This window comes from Podarcis erhardii, assembly GCF_964252035.2.
Source record: "Podarcis erhardii genome assembly, chromosome: 13".
NCBI classification, from domain to species: Eukaryota; Metazoa; Chordata; class Lepidosauria; order Squamata; family Lacertidae; genus Podarcis; species Podarcis erhardii.
The window spans coordinates 41,555,828-41,575,835 of NC_138502.1; the positions used below are offsets into that span (position 1 = coordinate 41,555,828).

The window sequence follows — 20,008 nt, forward strand, 5'->3', positions numbered from 1 at the left end:
TTAGGGGCGCAAATTACTTGCCTTGCCCCGGGTGCTGACAACCCATGCTACGCCGCTGGTGAGCAGCCTCCTGGTTTCTCACAAAATAAATGAGAACACTGCCCGTACATTTTGCCTCACATCCTGGGTCCCCCAAGTGCTAGCAACTTTATTTTAAATGAAAGAAAGCGGAGAATCAAGGGGTTGCGGCTTATCCAGGGAACACAGCTGCCCCTCCTTGTGAGCACTCATGATGGTGCAATGCTTCGCTAGTCTCATCTGATCTCCTACCTAATATCAGTGAGCCACAGCAGTTGTCCCTCATGTGTGGGAAAGGGAACGGAGTGTGTTGTGTGATACCATAAAAGTGTATCTGCATAGCTGCTTGGTTCCTTCCATTTGTGGGGGGGCATTAGAAGTGATTGTGATTGTGGTGAGACTGTTGCTATGGACTTTGTAGGAGTGGCCGTGTTAGCTCTCCATTCTAGTAGTATTATTGTAACACTTTGGCATTGTAGCTGGTGGGAAAGCCTACGATTCTAATCATGCTGGTATAAGCCCCAGCACAGCAGCAGCTAGTTGAGATTAGATCATAGAATTTTCCTGCCATCTCATTCATGGGTAGGCAGACTAAAGCCTTCTAAATCCGGCTTGCGGATGGTCCAGGAATCAACTTGTTTGATTCCTGGTAGGAATCAAACAAGTTGATTCCTTGTTTGATTCCTGGTAGGAATAAGTAGAATGTGTCCTTTTATTTAAAATGCATCTCTGGGTTATTTGTGGGGCCTGCCTGGTGTTTTTACATGAGTAGAATGTGTGCTTTTATTTAAAATGCATCTCTGGGTTATTTGTGGGGCATAGGAATTTGTTCTCCTTTTTTTTCCCCTCTCCAAAATATAGTCCGGCCCCCCACAAGGTCTGAGGGACAGTGGACCGGCACCCTGCTTAAAAAGTTTGCTGACCCCTGGTCTAATTCTTGATTTGAATGCTTGCTTTCAATGCATCTTTAGTTTAATAACAGGCCTTTGCTGTGCAAATTATAACTTGCCAAAAAAAAATGTCATATCCGTAGCATGGGAAAAAATACATGCACCAGTATTTAAAATACCTCCCAAGAGCTCACAGTATGGGAGAAAATTTGTTATATGAGTTTTAAAATGATAAGATGTTGATGGACAGGTTCTGCTCTTAGTGTGGCAAACAGGTTAGTCTGATGAGCCTTTCTGAATTAATATAATGGAATATTTCTCAGAATAAAAGATTCTGATAAATGAAGCACCTAACCTAACCATTCAGTCTGCATCCAATTCTAATTAAGTAGCTGAAGACAGCATTCAAACAAATGTCATATTTTGAGCCCTAAGGAACAAAATTAATATTTTTTTTTCAGCTACTCGGATATTAGTCTGTTTTCTGTTAGTGAAGATGTATACAGTTGGAGATGTCAGCAAATGCAAGGTTAAGTTGTTTCAGTAACGTATATTCTGTTGTAATGACACTTAAGGAGGGAGTAGCTGTCACTGAAAGCAATTCTTGAACCATTGCTATGTTAGCATTGTTTCATGAAAAAGTCAGCAACCTGAAATGGAATTAGTGTATTATGATATTATGACACGGCCTCATCAGATATGGACAGAGAAGTTTCTGAGAATATATCCATGTGAAAGTACACTGGAATGGAGAGAGGAGAAGTAAGCAAGCAAATGGAAGTGGGGTGATGGTAGGAAACTACTACTTTTTGTACATTTACAGTGGTAGGTAAAGGTAAAGGGACCCCTGACCATTAGGTCCAGTCGTGGCCGACTCTGGGGTTGCGGCGCTCATCTTGCTTTACTGGCCGAGGGAGCCGGCGTACAGCTTCTGGGTCATGTGGCCAGCATGACTAAGCCGCTTCTGGCAAACCAGAGCAGCGCACGGAAATGCCGTTTACCTTCCCGCCAGAGCTGTACCTATTTATCTACTTGCACTTTTGACGTGCTTTCGAACTGCTAGGTTGGCAGGAGCAGGGACCGAGCAACGAAAGCTCACCCCGTTGCGGGGATTCGAACCGCCGACCTTCTGATTGGCAAGCCCTAGGCTCTGTGGTTTAATCACAACGCCACCCGAGTCCCTTTTACAGTGGTACACCACTTTAAAAAATACATACTGCAGTTCTGGAAGGAAGCGAAGGCAGTCAATGGCAGGGAATTCATTTATTTGGCCTGAGAAATCAATAACCCCAACTAGTTTACTATGGCTTTCACTCTTAAAAGCACCTGCTTATTTATCAAGTGCATGGAGATGTTCTGTATACATGGACTGAGGTACCGGGGAGAATAAAGCAAATAGCAATAGGGGGAAAGTTCTGTGTTCCTTTCCATGTTGTGCGATGAGGCTGAGGCTCACTGTGTTGGATTCTCTGCCAATATGGTGCTGAAAGGAGCAAATTTGTTAGATAATCAACAAGCTGTTAAGTCCACTCTCATCCTTTCTTCCTTCTGCCTTCTCCCTTCTCTCCTTCTGGGAGAGATCATTAGGGGGGTTGAAATGGGTGTTCATCAGTACGTGGATGATACCCAGCTCTACCTCTCTTTTAAATCAGAACCAGTGAAGGCGGTGAATGTTCTGTGTGAGTGTCTGGAGGCAATTGGAGGATGGATGGTGGCTAACGGATTGAGGTTGAATCCTGACAAGACAGAAGTACTGTTTTGGGGGGACGGGCAGGTGTGGGGGACTCTCTGGTCCTGAATGGGGTAACTGTGCCCCTGAAGGACCAGGTGCGCAGTCTAGGAGTCATTTTGGACTCATAGCTGTCCATGGAGGCGCAGGTCAATTCTGTGTTCAGGGCAGCTGTCTACCAGCTCCATCTGGTATGCAGGCTGAGACCCTACCTGCCCACAGACTCGCCAAAGTGGTGCATGCTCTGGTTATCTCCTGCTTGGACTACTGCAATGTGCTCTACGTGGGGCTACCTTTGAAGGTGACCCGGAAACTACAACTAATCCATAATGCGCCAGCCAGACTGGTGACTGGGAGCAGCCACCGGGACCATATAACACTGGTCCTGAAAGACCTACATTGGCTCCCAGTATGTTTATGAGCACAATTTAAAGTGTTGGTGCTGGCCTTTAAAGCCCTAAACGACCTCGGCCCAGTATACCTGAAGGAGCATCTCCACTCCCATCATTCAGCCCGGACACTGAGATCTAGCTCCGAGGGCCTTCTGGCGGTTCCCTCACTGCGAGAGGTGAGGTGACAGAGAACCCAGCAGAGGGCCTTCTCAGTAGTGGTGCCCTCCCATCAGATGTCAAGGAAATAAACAACTATCTGACTTTTAGAAGACATCTGAAGGCAACCCTGTATCGGGAAATTTTAAATGTCTAATGTTTTACCATTTTTAATGTGCTGTAAGCTGCCCAGAGTGGTTGGGGAAACCCAGCCAGATGGGCGGGGTATAAATAATAAAAATATTACTATTATTATTACAGTGGTACCTCAGGATGCGAACGGGATCCGTTCCGGAGCCCCGTTCGCATCCTGAAGCAAACTCAACCCGTGTCTGGGCGTCACGGGTCGCATTTTGCTGCTTCTGCGCATGCGCGTGACGAAACCATGGAGCGCAACCCGAAAATACTTAACTTGAAGCACATTTATCCCAAGGTATGACTGTATTATTATTATTATTATTATTATTATTATTATTATTATTATTATTATTATGTAGCTCTATGTTTATCAGCCTGACAAGATTCAATAAAGTACTCCACCTCCATCTTTTGTGATGCCTTGGATTTATACCAGCACAGAGGACATTATTTTGGTGCTAAACATTAGAATCGTAGAGCTGTAGAATTGGAAGGGACCACGACCGTTCTGGAAGGTGGAAGCAGCCTTGCCCCTATTCTGGAGCTGAAGATCCTCACTTGCTAAATTCCTGCACAAATTGACTTGCATCTCTGGTGGCTAAATGAATGGAAAGACTAACCAACGCTGCATTTTGTTTTCGACAGGCACCGCCTAGGAGCCTTAGACCTCGTTTCAGGAAAAAAAGTACCTCATCTTCGACCACTGAAACCATGTGAGCGTGATGAGCCATTAGCACCGAAATCCACGGAATGTCTCTCTTCTGCCTTAAAAGATCTACTCCGTTAATAATGTTGGGGGGAAAACAGTGGTGAGATGGATGTGCTTTTGATATTGCACGTTATAAACATGGCCTTTCTCGCTTCCCTTTCCATTTGCTGTGGGTTCCCTGACCGTTTCTGTGGCATCGCAAAAAGCCAGAAGGCAAAAGCAACCCCCCCGGATTTCTTTGCAGAGTAGCAGTTCTTTCAGCTATGCTAGTGAGGCTGTACATTTGTAATTACTCCTTACATCAGCTTAGTTTTTAGCTCTGTGAGTGCAACCAGGAAAATAATTATTCACCTGTTCTAAATACTTGGATCCATCCTATTTATTTTGGGCTTCATAATGTATAGAGTGGCAGGGGCCACAGATTTTTCTACCCAATCGTTCTCCATCATATCTTTATTACAAGACTGTGAATGATCTGACAAATCATGAATTCTTTTCACTGTACAGGTGTTAGACATGAGCTTAATCGCCCTCCCCGCCCCCTGTAAATTTTATTTATTGTAACTCAGATACTGTGTGTACTCCTGAAAAAATAGAGCCAGAGGATTTTAGAGAAGGAGGAACTCACAGATGCGTGCGCACACATACACACATATACGTATTATCACAAGATATGGGAGCAGAGGCACTTTGGTTTTGACGACAGTGATTGGCTGAGGCTGACATCCTAAGCATATTTACCCGGATGAAAGTCATGCTGAAATCAGTCAGACTTTGTAAACAGAATTAGGATTGCATTGTTAAGTATATTATGCATAAAAGAAACTAACGTTATAACCCTTGGCCAACTTAATGAACATGCCTGCAGCATGCAGCCATAATAAATGCTAGGAGGCAAACCAGAATCACATTAGCAAAGTGTGGGTTGGCCTATGTGAAAGTCAGCCATGTCTGCACATGGGATTTTAATCCTAACATTTCCCCACCAGGTATGTAGGCATTTCTTTCAGAGAAAGATAGTGGAAGACTGTAAGCAAACTCCCTCACGTAATGCAAAGATTTTGGCTGTAGTTAGCTTCTCACAGAGTTCACAATAGTCTGTAGATCCCTCAGTGTGTTTGTAATTTTAGAGAGGTACAAAATGAGGAAACCGTACTAGGATTTGTGTATTCGTGCTTCAGATTGGTGTCTCTTGTAAGTGTTGAGCATGTAAAATCTAATTCTGTAGACAATTGTATGTGTTAATTAGAATATTTAATATTGTAGAAAATAAAAGATCTTGCCACTGAGATCAGATGGGTAGATTGCAAATGATACTACTGACCTCCTTAATGTGTAGCAGGGATTTAGGTGGCTGTGTTTCAGGTTCCAAGATTAGCACTATGAAATGTCTGTTAAATATTTTTGTTTGGGGTTTAAGAATTCATATCCTAGCCTCCCTTCATGCTTCTTAAATGCTAATTTGGAACTTCTTAATTTTTTTGAAAAGCCTTAAAAAATCCAACCATTGCATAAGCATGTATCAGCATGGTTACTGCTGTGCAAGAAAACAAAAAACAGATGCCTCCAACAGTTACCATATTTGGATCCGTTGCCATTTCAGTCAACAAATGAATAATTTAGATGGCAGCTAGAAAATATTCAGCTGTAGCACAAAAGCTCAATTTTGGGGGAGTTCGGCTAGCATATTTGTTGAGCAGTTTTTTGAAGTCTGTATACATTCACGCACAGAATTCAAAGTTGTCTGCAACATCAGCAAAATGACATCATCTTACAAGCAGGTAACTTTTGCCAATATATACCATTATGTGTGACAGAATAAAAGAGAAAGTGGCAATTTTGTATTTAATTATGCCAAAAAGACACATTTGTAAATTTCTCCTTGTATGCTCATTCTACCTAAAGCAAACCAATGTCTATCTGACCTGCTGTTTTACTGACAAGTATGACTGTTTTGGAGTTCCTGTTGTTTAGTGCTAAGGTGAAACTCTCTGAATTGCCTTATCTCTCAAATTAAATTCACTGTAAGAAAAAAAATAATCACTGGTAGTTGTGCTAATCAATCAGTTGAACTGTGTTATCTGTATATAGATCAGTGAGAAACATGAATGGCTAAATAAGTGTACCACTTATGTTCCATACATTTTTTTAATCTGCAATACAATGGAAGCAGGTTGTTCACAGCCTTGGCTGAGACATGTGCACCAAAACATATCAGCTTCTAGCATTTTGAACACTCAAGACATGTACTCTCTACCAATTTACTAGGGCTATCCATTTTATTTTCAGTAGAAGGCTCCTATATAATTTAATTTCATGTACACGTTGGGGATTAATACGCTCTACACTCTTGCTCTGGTTCTCTAGTCTTACCTCCTCGGACCAATACTGGGGGTCAGCTTTGCATAGCCAACTTTAGCTTCCACAATGCTCTGTTTCTGCCAATTTTTGTTTTTGCATTACAGATGTAAAACCATAGAACAGAGGCGGACTTTGGTACTCTTTGGTAACGGCTTCCTGCGAGAGCCCCGAATTTGGTGCCCCCAAGTGGTTCTTCTCAATTTTGTACCCACTCAGCTCATTGCCCTATGTCGGGGAACTGCCTGCATCACCCCAAATCCAGTGCTACATAGAATCATAAAGTTAGAAGGGACCCCAGGGAGAGAACAGTGGACCACACAAGGACTGTGGCTCTCCGGCACAGTACTGCTTCTGTTGCTACAATTCTAGTACAGTGGTGCCTCGCAAGACGAAATTAATCCCGTTCCGTGAGGCTCTTCGTATAGCGGTTTTTTTGTCTTGCGAAGCAAGCCCATTGACAGCTTAGCGAATTAGCGCTATTAGCTGTTTAGCGGCTTTTAGCGGATCAGCTGATAAGCGGCTTAGGGCTTAGGAAAAGGGGAAAAACCCCGCAGGAACTCGCAAGACATTTTCGTCTTGCGAAGCAAGCCCATAGGGAAATTCATTTTGCAAAGTGCCTCCAAAACGGAAAACCCTTTCGTCTAGCGGGTTTTCCGTCTTGCGAGGCGTCCGTCTTGCGGGGCACCACTGTATTGTAAAACTATGGGGAGGGCTCCCAAACATGTAACTGTAAAATGTTCTTGATTGTAGGAAAATGGCCAACTTCACAAGAGAACAGGCTATTATGGCTTAGTTGCGTATGCCCACGTATCAGTACTGATCTAATTACCAAAGTTTCTCACCCTTCACCATTCATGGGGATAGACCACAGCTCAATGGTTGAGCACATGCTTTGGTTCCACCTTCTACCTGCAGAAGGTTCCCGTTCCAATCCCTGGCCCCTCCAGTTTATGTTCATGCGACATACCTCTGCCACAGACTCTGCCTGCCAGTGTAGACAGTACTGAGTCTACTCTAGTATGAGGCACAGGGTCCGACTAGATGACGCTCAGGGTCCCTTTCAACTCTACAATTCTGTGAAGTCAGACATTGGCCTATCTAGCCAATGGCTGGTGGCAGCAGGAAAAATATTTTATTTCAATGTAAATCAAAGAATTTCACCAGTCAGCTTTAAAACTAAAACACTGGGGAGAAAATGCTGAACATAAAGTTGGGATGCTCTCTAGCCAGTTGTAAACAACCTGCTACCTTCAAGCTGTACTCTGCAAGCTAATTGTACTCTTTAAGTAGCTGATACATGTACTTGTGCCTAAATGCTTGTTAATTAGTCTCTTTTGCAGTTTTGGTTTTTTTTGCGAGTACCTGCTTTGCACTTGGCACACTATTTGAAATTGTCAAGAGCATTGTATTTTAGAAAGTAACGCAAGTGGCCAATATCTGAGGCTGGTAACGGGGCACTTAATATTGTTTGTCTCCACTGATCCATAGCAAAGACATGCTAGGCTAGAACGGTGAAAAATGCATTGTAAGATCACATACTACAACAGTATTCCAAAGGTCAATGTTTTGTTATAATGCTTCATATACATCTTGAAAATAAAGTCTTAAATTTTTCTTTTAAAAAAAGGAATGGGTCTTCTGTTCAAAGGAGGCGAAACTGTTATAATCACACTTCTAATATTGTAGTATTATAATATTGTAGTGTTCTAATTTCTGTAATTGTTTATCTCCACTATATGCTATCGTTGTAATGCATGGGTAGGCAAACTAAGGCCCAGGGGCTAAGGCTGGCCCAATCGCCTTCTGAATCTGGCCTGTGGACGGTCTGGGAATCAGCGTGTTTTTACATGAGTAGAATGTGTCCTTTTATTTAAAATGCATCTCTGGGTTATTTGTGGGACATAGGAATTCATTCACCCTCCCCCCAAATATAGTCCGCTGCCCCCAAGATCTGAGGGACAGTGGAACGGCCCCCTGCTGAAAAAGTTTGCTGACCCCTGTTGTAAGGGGAATCTTAATAGATTAACAAACTGATGGTCTACTACTGCGACAGTGTGAGATTTTGGTTCCCCACCTCAAGCCAACAAGGTTCACTGAGTGATTCTGCACCAGTCATTCTCTCTCAACCTAGCCTATTCCATTTGTTGTTGTAGGGAGAGAAAAATCATGTGTGTTAAATGTGCCTTGTGAATAATTGCAAGGAAACTTGAGGAAATGGCTGGGATTTGTTTGTCTTGATGGAAAGAAGGAAGACTTCATTAATCAGTAAGAGCCTCAAGTTCGTAAGATGACGGAAGATTTCTACTGTGGTAGATAAACCTAGTATCTTGAATGATTCTGATACATCATTTGAAACAGGTATCAAGTACATACATTCACACATTTTTATGTGTGTGTCTATTTGTGTTCTCACATATAAATAAATCAACAATTAAACAGAAAATTATAATATGAGACAACCATCAGTAGTGGAAGTTTCATCATCATCATTTCCAAGACTGCCCAAGGACTTATAGCATCTCTCTTGTCATTTAAAAGTAGTAATTCCTGCAAAGCTGAAATTTGTTATAAGCCAGCCATTAATTACTCATCAAAGATTTTGTCAGCTTGCCTTCTTTAAGACAATCCATGTGCTAAAATTCTGCACTTCTATTCAGCGGAAAGAATAAATGGACCGTGGCTGAGCAAGACTAAATGCTTATTTTATACAGTCCCAAGATTTAAAACCGTAGCTATAACTATTTAAAACAGTTTTGAGGCATATAATTTATATTCCACAATCAAGGAAAGTATATTTATACATTCTGCAGCTATTAGCCTTTGCTAATAAAACAAAAGAATTATACAATCAATCTTTAGAGTAATCAGATCAATGGTTTATTTTGCACCAGTAATTTAACATAAACTGTTCATTTGCTTGTTAGACAGATGTATGGAAAAGCAATCAACCTGAACCATTAATATTTGGACTGGCATACAAAGATCTGCAGGTGTGCATTTGACAATTTATAACTTCAAGTTTGTACGATCATGGTATTTTTGGTAGGGGTCATCAATGTACCAGTTTCTTCTTTTCCAGAAGGAAGATGTCATTTTATCAAGGAGCTTAGACTGTGTTTTATTGCAGAACACATGTTCCCTCAAGCGCCTCCTCCGCCTATAATTTTTTTTCCACAGCCGTTTCTTGTAACCAGCCTGTCATCAAAGAGTAAAAGATTTAATTCTTCAAACGTATGAATGGCTATCCACAAAATAAATACATAATCATCACGCAAGTAGATTTTCATATAGCCTGTTTTGTCCTTCATTTTTTAATTCTTGCACATTTCCAAGCTACAATTAGAAAAGCAACATCTTTCCCGCACACCGGCATATCATGCTGTCAAGACAATATCATTCAATGAAGAAAATATTACCCTTCTCCTTAGCCAAAGGCCACAGTGCAATCTGAGAAATCTGTGAATCACAGGTTTTACAGTTTTCCTTTTTCCTTTTCGCAAGCCGAATTTGATGAGGGTCCTTACTTGCTGATGAAGGATACTTGGGAGCAGTGGTGTTACACTGAAATTTGTATGAAATCAAGAAAATAGAAAGTTAGATCTAATAGCTGTGACCTGTTTAATTTAGCATTTGACTAATCAGTGTCTCAATAGCACAGAAACCTTAATCCCAAAATCCTTGAAAGACAAAAACTAAACATCTCAGCAATGCTCCATGAATAGCAGAAGTCACAAAAATGTTCAAATATCTCCTTAAAATTATTTCTGTTATACAAGAATTCAAACTAGTGCACCGTGGATGAAGAGGACGCTCACCTCCAAAGTATGTTTGTATGATCACACCACAATATTGTTGTTGCTCCCATTAATTCCCACCCTGACCTTACCAAAGTGGCAGACTTTGGTACCCTGTGCAAAGCCAAAATTTGCCCACTTCTCTGTGATCAAACCCAATTCTATCCCATGTTCCTTGAACAGTAGAAATGGGGGAAACGGCATTATATATGGGAGGTGGGAGCATGCATCCCCATAACGGCTCTAGCATGCTCATAGGGGAGAAGGAACTGGGATCTTACTTTGTTAATACTAACACTAAGCCTCATCAATACCTGCTTCAGAATGCAAATTTGGTGCACTAATACATGCCTACCAACGGGCCAGTGCTACCCCCATAATTAGCTTCTGGCACAAATAACAATCCAATGAGTAAATAGGAGGGAAAAGAAGAAAGAAAATGGACTAATGCATCCTTGTTTATGTGGCTTTGGCAGCTGCAGTATAAACAATATTGGAAAATGTACTTTTCCCAAGCTCCAGAAAGCAGAAATGAAGGTGGCGGGGGGGGGGGGGGAGAGGCATCCTGGGGAAACAGCATTAGCCCTACCCCAAACGACTGAGGAACTGCAGTCACAAGCTTAGCAACCACCAGGGCCTCTTAGGTAGGAGGTTTGAAGACTTGCAAGTACACTTAGAACTCGTAAGGGAAAAATATTTTTTCTTTAGTGTGTTGTAGTTTCATGCGAATTACTAGTCCCAAACTGAATCAAGCTCAGAGGAATCACCTCTAACTACTGTTGATATTTTGACATCTTAGCCAAAGTACGCATATAACCTAATACGTTGTTAAACACACCAGCAATACACTAGGAATCCTCTTACTACTACAGTGGTACCTCTGGTTACATACTTAATTCGTTCCGGAGGTCCGTTCTTAACCTGAGACTGTTCTTAACCTGAGGTACCACTTTAGCTAATGGGGCCTCCCGCTGCTGCTGCGCTGTCGCCGCGCGATTTCTGTTCTCATCCTGAAGCAAAGTTCTTAACCCGAGGTACTTTTTTCTGGGTTAGTAGAGTTTGTAACCTGAAGTGTATGTAACCAGAGGTACCACTGTATTAGTAAGGAAAGTGGGGCAATAGGGACCTTTCCCAACATTTTACACTATTATCATGCCTATATAATGGAACACATGGTGCTTTTATGAACAATCAAGCAAATATTAGCTCCAGCTCAAAATCTGTAAAAATCTAAATTTCAACAGTGAAGCGGGGACAACATGCAGGATACAGTTACACATACTTTGACTTTTTTATGGTTGGGGACCAGGTAGAAGAGTTTAAAACAAAATCTTTATGGAGGATAATTTTGTTAAATTGTGTCTACCTGTTCAATATTGAGACTGAATGCCCATAAGACCCACTTCCAATGGAGAGAAGAGGTTTTCTGGTGGAGATTGTTGATATCTTCTTGTGGCTGATGTGAAGTGAAGACAACCAAGAAATTGGGCGGATGCTGTAAGAACTATTACTGGCCAAAGGGACCAAAGGGCAGAACGATCTTAAAACCCCTAGAGAAATAAGAGAAAACATTATGAAAAGCAAGCAAACCATGTATCAAGAAATGGAACCAGGGACTGCCTTCATCTGGCTTCTCCCTGTTCTGGACTTCTCACAGTGAGTGTTGACTATTATGAGACTGATAGAGGCAGGTGAAGACCCATCTCAGAGCTTACCAGCTTAATTTTCCTCTCACCATGAGAGAGCAGGAGGCAGGCAAAGATTACCTCAGAAGTCAGACCTCACAGCCTGCTTCTACTACCCTGCCGCCCTAGAAGATTGTCTAGGGCAATCTTGGGTCCCCAGATGTTGGGCTACAACTCCCATCATTCTTAGACAGCATGGTCGGGGATGATGTAGGTGGCAGTTCAATAACATCTGGGGAGTTCAATAACATCTGGGGACCCAAGATTGAGAAAGGATGGTCTGGGGCTGTCACCTGTCCTGTGGAAAGGATCCCAGTGGCTTTTAATTGCTCATTGTGGGGTTTTTCTTTAATGTAGTTTAATGTTTCTTATAAATTGCCTTGGAAGGATTAGAATCACAGAAGGCAGACTATAAATAAATTGATGAAAATAATAATAAAAAATATACTGGTATATTGGGGGTGAAGAGTCAATGTGGAAGGGCAATCAACCAAATGAGTGTGTGCTAATAGGACTTTATTATTTAAATAATAATAAACCCACTACAAGACTTCATCAGGTCAATGCCCGTTTTCTTTTGTAATCGTTAATAATATGACTTAAAGTTGGTGAGATTTCTTGCTTACAGCATTTCACATTAAGCGAACTGCTATGATTAGTCAAAGGACTATCACTCAGACACAAGGAAAGTGATGGTCAATTTCCAAAAGCAGCATTGTATCGCAATTATCCTGCAAGATTTCATCACAACCCCCATTCCTGCTTGAAACAGAAGCAACCTTAAGATGAAAGTCTTCAGGTCCTACTTTTATTCCTGCTCATCATTTTAACCTGCTTCAGCCTCTACTGGGAGCCAATGCTATTATACCTAGGGCCTCCGTTTCTTTTTCTTTCTTTCTTTTTGCAATAGCTAGTTTAGGGTGATCTCGATTCTAGTGACAGCCAGCCTTTCTTCCAAATTTGGACCCGTGGAGGTAGCTCCAAAATCGGTTGGCAATTGTGTGGTCCGAGCAGGGTCAAACCAGCAAGTCCCCCATACCACCCTTTAAAGCCCTAAATGGCCTCGGTCCAGTATACCTGAAGGAGCGTCTCCACTCCCATCGTTCTGCCCGGACACTGAGGTCCAGCTCTGAGGGCCTTCTGGCTGTGAGAAGCCAAGTTACAGGGGACCATGCAGAGGGCCTTCTCGGTGGTGGCACCCGCCCTGTGGAACGCCCTCCCACCAGATGTCAAAGAGAAAAACAACTACAGTTGTTTGGTACAGTGGTACCTCGGGTTAAGTACTTAATTCGTTCCGGAGGTCCGTTCTTAACCTAAAACTGTTCTTAACCTGAAGCACCACTTTAGCTAATGGGTCCTCCTGCTGCTGCCGCACCGCCGGAGTACGATTTCTGTTCTCATCCTGAAGCAAAGTACTTAACCTGAGGTACTATTTCTGGGTTAGCGGAGTCTGTAACCTGAAGCGTATGTAACCCGAGGTACCACTGTACCAGACTTTTAGAAGACATCTGAAGGCAGCCCTGTTTAGGGAAGCTCTTAATGTTTAATAGGTTATTGTACTTTAATATTCTGTTGGAAGCCGCTCAGAGTGGCTGGGGAAACCCAGCCAGATGGGCGGGGTATAAATAATAATAATAATAATAATTATTATTATTATTATTTCCTAACCAGGAGCTCCAAGTCCCACCGCCAAGCATCACCTGCAACAAAATAAATAATCCGAATAATCAAATAGGGCCAACGATTTATTATAGGCTCTCTCTCTCTTCCTGCGTGTTCCTCGCTCGGTGCTAAAGCGAGGCAACCGTTAAACGACGCCCCCCCCCCTCGTGCGACCCTCAGTCAACGTTGCTTCCCCCGCCCCCCATCACTGACCTGGGAGCCTCCGCGCCGCAGCGAGCGCCGCCATGTTGTCTCCTCAGCCCGCTACGGCATCCACGGAGGGTCAATGCGAAGCGGAAAGCAAAGGCGCGCGCGGAGCGCCCCGCCCCTGGCCCCGCCCCCTTCGCTGCCTCATCAAGGGAGGGTCGGCTGGATCTGCAGCTGCGCCTCTTCGCAAGCGCGCAGCTGTCGCCCGCTCAGTTCTGAAAGGCTGGCTTTTTGCGGTTTTAGTTTGGGAAACGATAGACCCCGAAATCGATTTTTGCGCGTGGCAAATTTGCTGCTTCTTTTTTTTTTTTTCTTCAAATTTTTTTTATTGGTTTTCACAACATTATAAACAAACACACACATAAGGCAAACAAACATAAATCATAGCCTTATTGAAAATTACACTTATTAACATTGTTAGGTGACTTCCTCGCGTCCCCTTGGTTGAATTTCATTGCATATCCTTTTAACGGTATTCCAAATCACAGTTTTTATAAAATTTAACTTAAACATTAACATCCTTAGATCTTCACATTATGAAATTAAACATATTAATGCACCCCTTAACATAAATAAAATCCTAAACCAATTAAGTATCTGCGAGCTGTTGTCAATTAATTTAACTTAACATGGCAAATTTGCTTCAGTTCGGAGCTATTTTTCGTTAAGAATTAGGAAATTATTCAACCACCCCCCTTCCCTAAATATGCTCTCTGTTACTGTTTTTGAAAATGCAATCATTTTTTTTAAAATAGGCCATTCTCACAGCATCTTCCCCTCATGAATCTGGCACGCTTAACCAAATCTGTACTGATGTTTCAGCACTGCGTTCTTCCCACATTCTTCATTGCGTTTATGGGCGAGGACCTCATCCTTTTATAGCATGTCACGTGAACAGTTTTCCTGGCCTTATTTATCTTCTTTATCTCCCGCTTGTAATACAGTTTTGCTGAATTTTTATTCTGGAATATGCAAAGTGTGTGGATTGCTAACAAAAAAAAATAAAAAAAATTGGGGGGCAGGGGTCGGGGTGGTGGTGATATATAGTTATTTGCTCTATTGTTACATGATGTGTTGTTTCCATCAATATTTCCAGTAACTGCTACTGACTCAAAAGCGACAAATATCTGTACTGCTGAAGGTTGGCATCTGTCTTGGGAGTCAAGGAAGAGTGCACCTGGCGGGGGCGGGGGCGGGAATCAATCAGTTGGAGAATTACAGTGCCTGCTGTGGCGGTAGCAGCCGATAAAAGGTAAAGGGACCCCTGACCATTAGGTCCAGTCGTGGCCGACGCTGGGGTTGCGGCACTCATCTCGCTTTACTGGCCGAGGGAGCCGGCGTACAGCTTCCGGGTCATGTGGCCAGTATGACTAAGCCGCTTCTGGCGAACCAGAGCAGCACACGGAAATGCCGTTTACCTTCCCGCCGGAGTGGTACCTATTTATCTACTTGCACTTTGACGTGCTTTTGAACTGCTAGGTTGGCAGGAGCAGGGACCGAGTAATGGGAGCTCACCCCGTCACGGGGATTCGAACCGCCAACCTTCTGAATGGCAAGTCCTAGGCTCTGTGGTTTAACCCACAGCACCACCCGTGTTCGTAGCAGCCGATAGGGGAGAGATATATTTTCTTGCAGAGACGTGGGTGGCGCCGTGGTCTAAACCACAGAGCCTAGGGGTTGCCGATCGGAAGGTCCGCTGTTCGAATCCCTGCAACGGGGTGAGCTCCCATTCTTTGGTTCCTGCTCCTGCCCACCTAGCATTTCGAAAGCATGTCAAGTGCAAGTAGATAAATAGGTAGCGCTCCGGCAGGAAGGTAAACGGCGTTTCCGGGCGCTGCTCTGATTCGCCAGAAGTGGCTTAGTCATGCTGGCCACATGACCCGGAAGCTCCCTCAGCCAATAAAGTGAGATGAGCGCCGCAACCCCAGAGTCAGCCACGACTGGACCTAATGGTCCCTTTACCTTTATACATTTTATGAAATACAAGAAATACAAATTTGTTGTGAGATGGGGCAACTTTTCCCCACACTGTGTCTGGGCTGGCGATTTGATGTTTATGTATTTATGTATTTGATGTTTATGTATTTGATGTTTGAAATATACTCAGAGTCGCAAAGTGATTTCATGCTCTTTATTCAGCTCATAGTGGTGAGGAGGAATGAATGCCCCCTCAAAGTATCTGCTTTATATACATTATTTACACAATGGGCTGCACATGATTGGCTAATTCCAGGATTCTACTGTAGGCCAATCAGGTTGTGGATTCACTTCTATCTGGAGCATGATTGGGTGGTTCCTGCTAACCAATCATACTGCTGCATTGTTCTAGGACCAATCAGACTGCTGCATTCTGAATCCTATTGTTCTAGGACCAATCAGACTGCTGCCTTTTGGAGCCTATTGTTCTAGGACCAATCAGACTGCTGCAGTTTGGATCCTATTCAACTCAGTACATAACACCCCTCCCCTCTAAGTTCCAGTCCTGCCCGGAAGGTCGCATTCATAGTCCTCAAGGTACGCCGGTGGCCTACGTGTGCGTTGCGGCCTGGGGTGTTCCCTGGTTCGGGGTTCAGGTTCTGGCTCGTGTTCCAAGGATGGGGCTGTTTGGTCTGGCGCAACCGGCTCGCTCAGTCGTGGTTCTGGTTCCGGTGTCCTTTCGGCCTCGCGGGTCCTCTCTGTATTTACTGATTCTGCCTCTCCTGCTTGCCCCTGCTGCTCTATGGGCCTCACTGCCCCACTGTTCCCTTGGGACTCCTCTGACCTGTCCTCCTCCTCCTGGTTTTCTCCCGGGAATCGTCGCCGTATCTGGTCGCAGTGGCGGCGCCAGCATTGCCCCCCATCTGTTAGCACCTCGTACGACACGGGGCCCGTGACCCTGGTGACTGTGGCAGGTACCCATGCAGGGCCTGCCCCAAAATTCTTTGCGTACACTGGGTCCTGGGCCTCGAAGGTCCGGGGGTTCCTGCCTTCCCCCACCACTACCTCATCCTGAGCTCTATCGGGGTGAAGGCGGTCCAATCTGATTGCAAGGCGCCGACCCATTAGTAGTTCAGCGGGGCTCCGGCCAGTCGTTGAGCTGGGGGTGCTGTGCTGTGCTAGAAGGAATGTGGCAAGGCGGTACTCCCAATCCCCTTGCGTCATGCGGCGAAGGGTGTCCTTGGTGGTCCGCACCATGCGTTCTGCTTGGCCATTGGTGGCAGGGTGGAATGGCGCCGAACGGATGTGGCGGATGGCGTTCTGCACTGTGAAGGTTTGAAATTCTCCTGATGTAAATGCAGTCCCGTTGTCTGAGACGAGAGTGTCAGGGAGCCCGTGGGTTGCAAACAGCCTGCGTAGTACCCGGATGGCTGCGGACGTAGAAGTGGACGGTACCAGTGCGACTTCCAGCCATTTGGTGTAGGAGTCCACCACTATGAAGAATGTTTTCCCCTGAAAGGGGCCAGCGAAGTCCACATGCAGGCGTGACCATGGTGCTCGGGCGGACTCCCAGGACTGGACTGGGGCCCTTGGGGGATCTGGGCGGGATTCCTGGCAGGCCTGGCAGTGTTTGACCCAGGCCTCTATCTCTCCGTCGATCCCCGGCCACCACACATAACTCCTGGCAAGGGCCTTCATTCTTACTACCCCTGGGTGTGTCTCGTGTAGGGCTGTGAGGACCCTTTTGCGGAGGGGCTGGGGAACAACGACCCTGCTTCCCCATAACAGGCACCCCTTGTGGGCTGACAGTTCATGTTTGCGGGTTGTGTAGCCGGCGAATTCTGGCCCGGGGGTGCGGCTGGGCCATCCCCTCCACACCCAGTCCAGGACCCGGGAGATGACCCTATCTTTCTTGGAATGGTGTGCAACTTCTTGTGCCTGAATGGGGCGGTCAGGAAGCAGCTCCAGGCTCATAACCTCTTGTGCAGGTGCTGGGTCGGGGCCTGTTTCCGGTAGTGGTAGCCTGCTGAGGGCGTCTGCATGGCCCATCGCCTTTCCAGGGCGGTGAATCAGTGCATACTGGTAGCTGGCAAGGAAAATTGACCACCTGAGGACGCGAGGAGACAGCACTTGGGGGGTCTGCTTTTCGGGGGCAAACAAGCCAAGCAACGGCTTGTGGTCAGTCACCACGGTGAAGGGCCGCCCGTACAAGAAATCATGGAATTTTTTTACTCCCTTCACGATTGCCAGACCCTCCTTGTCGATTTGCGAGTAGTTCCGCTCGGTTTCGTTGAGTGTCTGGGAAAAGTATGCTACCGGTACCTCTCTTCCATCCGGGAGTTGGTGTCCCAGGACAGCGCCGATGCCATAGGGCGAGGCGTCGCATGCTAGCACCACCGGCAGCCTCTCGTCGAAGTGTGCCAAGACCGAGTTTGAGACAAGCAAGTCCTTGACTGCCTGGAATGCGGCCTCCTGGCGCTGGCCCCACACCCAAGGGGCCCGCTTGTCCAGGAGTCTGTGTAGGGGCTCCGCTACCGCCGCCTTGTGGGGAAGGAAGGAATGGTAAAAGTTCAATAATCCCAAGAAGGCCTGAAGTTCAGTCTTGTTCTTGGGCGCTGGGGCATCACAAATGGCCCGTACCTTGTCCCCAGTCGGGTGAACCCCTTCTGCATCCACCATAAATCCCAGAAAGTCCACTTGAGACACTCCTAGTAGACATTTTTCCCGCTTCACCTTGAGACCCGCCATCTGGAAACGGTGCAGAACAGTGCGGAGGCGGTCCTCAAACTCCTCTGGTGTGGGCCCGGCAATCAACACATCATCAAAGAAGGGGGTGACACCAGGAATCCCTTTAAGGAGAGAGTCCATTAGATTCTGGAATATGCCTGGTGCCACGCTGACCCCGAATTGCAGCCGCTTTACCCTGAACGCTCCTCTGTGCGTCACAATTGTCTGTGCCTCTGCTGTGGCCTCATCTACTGGCAGCTGTTGATATGCTTGGGCCAAGTCCAGCTTGCCAAAAATTTTCGACCCAGCCAGGGTGGCAAGGACATGGCTGACCACTGGCACTGGGTATGCATGGGCCATGAGGGCCTTGTTTATGGTACATTTGTAGTCTGCGCAGATGCGGACCGAACCATTAGGCTTGACGGGTGTGACGATTGGGGTTTCCCAGGGGGCATTAGGCACCGGCTCCAGCACTCCTTGCTCCACGAGTCGGTCCAATTCCTCGTCTATACGGGGTTTCAGGGCGAATGGGACCCGGCGGGCCTTGAGCCTGACTGGTCGTACTGCGGGGTCAAGCTGTAGAGCAATGGGGGGGCCCGTATACTGTCCCAATTTCCCATCGAAAACCCCCGGAAACTCCTTGCATATGGCGTCCACGTCCACTTGTAAGCTCATGTGGTTCACCCCGGTGATGGCTAGTCCCAGTGGTCCAAACCATGCCAACCCCAGTAAGCTAATGTAGGGGCCCTTGACCACAAGCAAGTCCAGTTGCCGCGTCCGCCCTCGGTATTGCACCCTGAAGGTCCCCACCCCCATTGTGGGGACCTTACGTTTCTGGAAGTCCCGGAGGGTGAATGGGGCCGGCCTGAGTTTGGGACCCCCAGTAGGACACAGTTTCCTTAAGGTCCTTGCCGAGATTATGGATAGAGTTGAACCCGTGTCAAGCTCCATGCGGCATGGGGCCCCCTCTATCTGTACCTCTACATAAATTTTCTCTACGTTGGGGTGGGGCAACTGGTATACCTGGAAGTCTGTGAGCTCCGTCGAGTTGCCTTGGTGCGTTGGGCCCCGGGACCTGGGGCTCTTGGATTGGTCATCTGATGCCTGGCTTTGGGTGGGCCGAGCCCGACACACCCAGGCGATGTGTCCCAATTTTCTGCACTGCCTGCACTCTGCGTTGCGGAAACGGCAGGTCCTCCTCTCGTGACTTTCTCCACAGCTTGCGCAGTTCCCTCCTTCTCGTCGAGGCAGCTGTGGTATGTGGGCTGCTTGAGTGCGCTGCTGTACTCGGTGCACCTCCTCCCTGTCGGATCCCGAGTCGTTGGTGAGGTCTTCGTGGTGGACCCTCGGTTGGGACGGCTGGCTCAGCCGTGCCTCTTGCGTCGACCTCTCAGCAGCTTCCGTTGCCAGGGCCTCCTCCAGAGCGACCTGGAACGTTAGGTTCTTCTTAGCGTAGAGGCGTCGTTGCAGCTTCTCATCCTTCAGGCCACCGACGAGGCGGTCACGAAGCATGTTCTCCAGCTCTGAGAAGTTGCAGAACCGGGCAGCTTGGCGGAGAGAGGTCACAAACCCAGTTATGGTTTCCCCAGGGGCTTGCCGCTTTGCGTAGAAGGCATTTCGACG

At 45.9% G+C, this 20,008-nt stretch overlaps 2 protein-coding genes across 4 annotated transcripts in view; one reads left to right on the forward strand and one right to left on the reverse strand.

The window, feature by feature from the left end:
- Positions 1–4,339, forward strand: part of REEP1 (receptor accessory protein 1) — a 68,131-nt gene extending 63,792 nt beyond the window's left edge. For all 3 annotated transcript variants that reach the window (XM_081838178.1, XM_081838177.1, XM_081838179.1), the window contains one exon: positions 3,969–4,339. In XM_081838178.1, the coding sequence (XP_081694304.1) occupies positions 3,969–4,040 (72 nt within the window). In that variant the 3' untranslated portion in view covers positions 4,041–4,339. The remainder of the gene's footprint in view (positions 1–3,968) is intronic.
- A 4,908-nt stretch (positions 4,340–9,247) lies between these two features.
- Positions 9,248–13,876, reverse strand: MRPL35 (mitochondrial ribosomal protein L35). Its single transcript, XM_081838305.1, has 4 exons — positions 13,748–13,876; positions 11,554–11,737; positions 9,810–9,954; positions 9,248–9,588 (listed from the first exon to the last, which is right to left on the reverse strand). The coding sequence occupies exons 1-4, from the start codon at positions 13,779–13,781 to the stop codon at positions 9,400–9,402; spliced, it is 552 nt and encodes a 183-aa protein (XP_081694431.1). The 5' UTR covers positions 13,782–13,876; the 3' UTR covers positions 9,248–9,399.
- Positions 13,877–20,008: the final 6,132 nt, after the last annotated feature.

Bases quoted from the DNA above. Each gene is read 5' to 3' on its own strand.
- MRPL35 (XM_081838305.1), bottom strand. From the start codon at position 13,781: ATGGCGGCGCTCGCTGCGGCGCGGAGGCTCCCAG. The intron at 11,738-13,747 runs GTCAGTGATGGG...TTATTTCTCTAG, and splicing joins TGCGGCGCGGAGGCTCCCAG to GGGTTTTAAGATCGTTCTGC. The intron at 9,589-9,809 runs GTAATATTTTCT...CTTTGATGACAG, and splicing joins GCCTTTGGCTAAGGAGAAGG to GCTGGTTACAAGAAACGGCT.